We start from the raw sequence: 5,551 nt of genomic DNA, 5'->3' as shown, positions 1-5,551 counted from the left end.
ATGGCTGAATAAGGCAGATGTAGTGTCCATTTTCTATCTTGAGATGGCCCAGTCACAGGAGAGATGAAGTAAATGAATCATAGAGCATGAGGGTTAGAAGGGACCTCAGGAGGTCACATCTAATCCAACCCCTGCTCCAAGCAGGACCAGCCCCAACTGCATCATCCCAGCCAAGGTTTGTCTACCCGGGCCTTAAAAAACCTCCAAGGGTGGAAAGTCCACCAACTCTCTGGGTAACCTGTTCCAGTGCTTCACCACCCTCCTAGTGAGAAAGTGCTTCCTCATATCCAACCTCAGCTTCCCTTGCTGCAACTTGAGCCCATTGCTCCTTGATCCTTGTTGTTCAGAAGCCTTAACCAAAGCCCAGGAAACCACAGGAATGATCTTCATTGCATTCAGAAGGTTTTGAATCAGGGGAGTTTGGAAATTTGTTTGCAAGTTCTGCTTTGGTGGGTGGATGGATGACTTGTGTTTCTGGGACTGTCTGCCAGGAAGATCCCTGGCAATTTCCATCAGCCATTTCTTGGCAGATCGGTGGGATGGTCCAAACTTCTCTGCTTGCTGCCTCCCTCGGCCTGAACCTTTGCCTTCCCTCCCATCCCTGCTCTAGTCTCATGACTTCTCCTTAGCATTTTGTTGCCTTCTGGCAGCATGGCTTTCCCGAAGTTGAGTGAGTCAGGTCTGTGGTGTTAGGCAGGCTTGGATCTGCCTTTGAAACAGGTTTAGAGACTTGCAAGTTTGGAAGGAGTGTCAAGGCTCATCTAGTCCAACCCTCTGCACAGAGGCAGGAGTTCCTGTTCCTAAACCATCCCAGACAGATGCCCATCCAGCATCTGCTTGGAAACGTCCAGTGAAGAAGATCCCACCCCACACCAGGTCCATTGTCCTGATGCTTGTACAGGATGTGCTCTCAGTCTGCTTTGCTGCAGTTTCAGCCCATTGCCTCCTGTGCTGCCCTTTTGAGGCACCTTTTGGTTCTGTCCCTGAGTCATGTCACCTCTCTGGGCAGAGCTTCTTTGGGTAGCATCCATAGGCACCAACTTTTATTTTTGCCAGGGTGAGGAGGGTTACGGTGATGGCCATGTGGAAAGTTTTATGTATTTCAGGTGACAGCCCTCTTCCTGAGAAGGTCCCTCAGGCCCCCATGTATATTTGGCACCCATGGTAGCATCTAGACTCATTTACTAGCTGAGCAGCAGACATTGTCCAGGGCTGTCGGTTTGGTACCTGGGTTTTAAACTCTTCACCCTCACTCCTGCTCCTGTTTTTCATCTCCTTCCTCCCACCCAGAGTTACATTCTAGGTTTGGTGCCCCCTCCCCATGCCTTAAGTTTGCTCTGATTTTTCAGCCATGCCCAACTCAGCTTTGCTTGAGCCCTGCCAAGCAGAGATTTCAGGAACAAAAATAAATTGGGCTGCAAACGTCACAGGCACCATTGCCTGAAAGAACTGTTTAAAATTCCTTTTTTGCTCATTCTTCTTCCCCATCCCTGGGGATTAATACCGTAACCCTCTGATCCCATTCCCTCCTGACGAAGCTTCCAATGACCTAAGCGCTTGTCCTGTGTGGTTTCACCAGAGCACAATTTTGAAAGGGGCCCATCATGTTAAAAAATAGTTGTCTTGTGAAATCATTGGTTATGGCCAGTGATTTTCTAATGACAGGAGACTAATGGCTAGAAGATATTCTTTCCAGAGATGAGACGTTAGGTCGTCTCAGTCCTGCCTGGTGTTAAAGGGGCTGATATCAGCTGCTGGACAAACAGGGAAAGTTTCCAAGCCCTGTATAGAAAACTGGAATCTGAACTTCCAAGCAATATAAGCAAGGGCCTCTCCAATGTTTTTGTGACTGACATTCAGATGAAGACAAAAATGAGTGTTGGGATACTGTACAGTAAAAGAAACAAAAATCGTGTAGAGTACAGTAGCACTTATTTGGTGGAGTGCTTCCCACATCTATCAGAGGTGGAGAGATGGCTCCCATTACTGTAGTGTCAGAGCACTTTGAAGTTTGCAATGTGTTTGCCCCAAAATATCCCTATGAGGTACCAGCGAAATGCAGGGCCAAAAGGGACTTCAAGCAATTGTCTTGTCCAACTCCCTGCAGTGAGGCAGCAATATCACTTGCACTTTCTAGCTAGAGAATGATGGTACCAAAGATGAGATTCAGAAAAGCACCTTAGATGCCTCCAACGTAGGTATGGTCATTTCAGCTGGAGCTTGAGCTAGCGCTAGGCCAGTGGTATTCAACCTGTGGTCTGCAGACCCTTGGGGGTATGTGCAAGGGGTCAGCGAAAGAGGGCTATGATCAATCAAATGGCTGTGAATACCCACACTTACAATTCAAAGGGGTCTGCACCTCCATCTGAAATGTTTTAGGGACATGCAAATGAAAAAAAGGTGAAAAGCACTGCTCTAGGAAATGCCAAGGACAGGGGTGTCTGGACTCTTTTCACTCTGTAGGGTTTAGATGCCTTGGTCCACTTGAGATCCTGATCCCAGATCCCTCTTCTGAGGGCAGACGGCGAATTGAGCAGAGCTTGTTCTCTTTAGAAATGCAGCTAGTGGGAGATGGACCCTTTGGATACTGCTAGGGATCTCAGCTGGGAGGAAGGTGCTGGCCTCTGCTTCCTGGTGTAATAAGGGATTTTGCATTCACCAGTCACTGGAGAAAGAGCCAGGGTTAATCAAGGGAGTAGCAGGACTCAGGGCTGTTTCTGTGCATTAGGATCAAGACTGGAGATGCCCGGGGGTGTTGCAGCCAGCAGCACAGGGGCTTTGTGGACTTCAGCACCTGTCCTCCCAGGTCTCCCATAGGTTCGACAAGTGCCCTGGGGTTGTTAAGTCCTTCCCTTCTTAGCCCTCTCCTGCTCTATGAGAGTGTAATGATGACAAGAGTCTGGCAGATCATGCCACATATTTTCTCCTTGGATTTTAAATCTGTCCACAGAGGCACAGAGTTCAGGGCTAGAGGGGACTTTTGGACCATGTCATCCAACTGCCCGTGTAACATTTCACCCGTGAAATTGAGCCCAGCAACTTGAGCTGAGCTAAAGCTTGTCCCCCAGGAATCAGAAGTCACAGCAGAGGTGATATCTTTTATTAGACCAACTAGATTTTTGCAAAAAAAATCTTAAAAATAAAAAGATTTTTTTTGTGGTTGCAAAAATCTAGATGGTCTAATAAAAGATATCACCTCTACCATGACTTCTGATTCCTTTTGCCTGTAGGCCAGAGGTGGGCAAAATGCGGCCTGTGGGCCGGATGCAGCCTGCCAGGCCATTCTATCCGGCCTGCAAAGCCCATAAAAAAAATTAGAAAATTAATATTTATCTGACCCTGGCTGCCTGTCATGTGGCCCTCAATGGCTTGCCATATCTCAGTAAGCAGCCCTCCACCCAAAATAATTGCCCACCCCTGCTCTAGACCAGTACGGCTACAAACTGGATACCTGTCGCCCAGTAAGGCATCTAGTCCTGATTTGAAGATATTAAGGCATGGAGAATCCTCTCATGTTCCAATGGTTCATGATCTTCGCTGATTAAAAATCACTACACAGACAAAAATTGTACCTAATTTGCAGTGCCCTGAGCTCTGGAGCTTTTGCCTTACATCAAGCCTGCAATTCATTGATTTAGGGCTAAAGGGCCTACAGGGCAAAGTGCGCCATTCTGCAGTGGAAGAAATGATTTTTCTCGAATCTGTCATTTGCAAAAACTCTTCTCTTTAAAACCCTAAAAGATGGAAAGTGCTATATTCATATAGGATGCTATGACTTCTGCAGGTTTCAGAGAGCTCATAATAATAAATGTCCATCTATCTGCCTTCTCGATATAGGTCACTGGAACATCTTCAGAGCTCAAACATCAGAACTTAAGATGACAGAAAGTCCAGAGAAAGAAACAAAGAACTTGTGAAGAAAAAAATTATATAAATATATGAAAAAATGCATTATTAAATAAACTGGCACAGCAATAAAAGGAAAAAAAAAAGACTAATGTAAATTAAAAACTCAAGCAACCAAGCCAAACCAGCGACAACAGATCTGAGTGTGAAATACAGCTACAACCATGGATGTGACACCCTTGGGAGTGCTCCAACAGATGGGCAGGGGGTCAACCTGCTTTCTTCTGCTTCTCCGAGATTTCAGGTGCGTGAAGAAAGGCAAAGTGGGCAGGAGAGATGCCTGGAAGGCCTGATTCACTGCGAAGGAAGAAAACGCAACCCCCTGTCTCCAGCTGCTGGTACCTCTCGAGAGCATCATGAGCTGATGATGAAACAGCATGGGAATCTCCTTCCTTCCACCATGACCAGCTTAGAGGGAACCTGCAAAGAGAGAAAATGCCCTGTTTTCTTTCTTGGCATTTTTGTGATGTACAACCTTCCCCTACCACCACTCCCACCTCCGTAAACAATATTATTTAGGGCTATCAGAGCTTTATTTCTCTGTTGTAGCTGGAAGGTTTCCTGGAGGACTTGAGACCTGGTGATGTCCTTATCCCATCCAACGCCTAAGCCAAGGTTCAGCCTGGTTCTCAGCACACACAAAACGTGAGTCCTCTGAGGAGTGCTGCTAGCTTTTCTGGACTGAACTATCTTTATTCTTGAAGTCAGGCGTGTGCTCTGGAATCTGGCCGAATCGGGGCCCTGAACAAGCCGCTAAGAGGAAAGAGGATGCTTAGTTCAATTGTTTGCGATGACTTGTATTGGGTTTCTTTTACTTATGACCTGTTTAATCCAAACTCCTGACCAGCAGCAGGAAATAAGGCTCTCCTTGTGAGAGACTCAGATATCCTTCTCACTCATTGGGCATGTCTACATATGCATTTATGCTGGCTTCAATTGGCTGCACAGTAAGTTACTGCGCATTAAGTGGGAATAGGATGGTGTCTACACGCACAGGCATTAAAGCAGATTAACGCTGTGTGTGGACTGACGTGGGACTGAAGTTAGGCCCAAGTTAGTCCCAAGTCAGTCCCAGGTCCCAAGTCAGTCTACATACAGAGTGTTACTGCGCAGTAAGGTATTTATACATGCATTACTGTGCAGTAACTAGTTGGGCATAAATATGGTACAGGTATCAAATTTATGTTCAAGTTGGCATAAGTTGCCATATTTACTGCACAGTACGGCCGTGCACATACAGATGTGCACGCATACTATGCAGTAGTTTCGGTTACTGTGCAGTAAATGCACACATATAGACCTGCCCATTCAGACATAGGCCAGATCCATTCTGAGTGTTGTTCTCAATGGTCATATCTACACTGTGCTCCATTGTGCTACTCCCGATAGGTAGTAGTCAACAACCATTGATCCCTTTGGATCATGGTGTATGTGTGAGCGGTTACCAGGACCTTCAATGCATATACCTAGGCAAAAGTACTGAGGAGTGGAGGCTGCCCACGAGCCTGCTAATTCATTAAGCATGCTAATTAACTTGACTGGTGCCCTTGTGTGGACACAGCTACATCCCTTCTGACCTAGGAAGCAAGCTGCCTAGAGCAATGCCACTGCTGGGCAGCGTGGTGAGGCTTACCTTGCCGATTTA

General features: G+C 46.6%; 1 protein-coding gene across 2 annotated transcripts in view; it reads left to right on the top strand.

The window, feature by feature from the left end:
- CHRDL2 (chordin like 2) overlaps positions 1 to 4,962 on the top strand; it is a 60,853-nt gene extending 55,891 nt beyond the window's left edge. For both annotated transcript variants that reach the window (XM_019503106.1, XM_019502315.1), the window contains one exon: positions 3,838 to 4,962. In XM_019503106.1, the coding sequence (XP_019358651.1) occupies positions 3,838 to 3,917 (80 nt within the window). In that variant the 3' untranslated portion in view covers positions 3,918 to 4,962. The remainder of the gene's footprint in view (positions 1 to 3,837) is intronic.
- The last annotated feature ends 589 nt before the right edge of the window (positions 4,963 to 5,551 follow it).

This window comes from Gavialis gangeticus, unplaced genomic scaffold (assembly GCF_001723915.1).
Source record: "Gavialis gangeticus isolate Ggan-Ray unplaced genomic scaffold, GavGan_comp1, whole genome shotgun sequence".
Lineage (NCBI taxonomy): Eukaryota > Metazoa > Chordata > Crocodylia > Gavialidae > Gavialis > Gavialis gangeticus.
The sequence above is the reverse complement of the archived record's forward strand: the minus strand, read 5'-3'. Positions and strand labels throughout refer to the sequence as shown.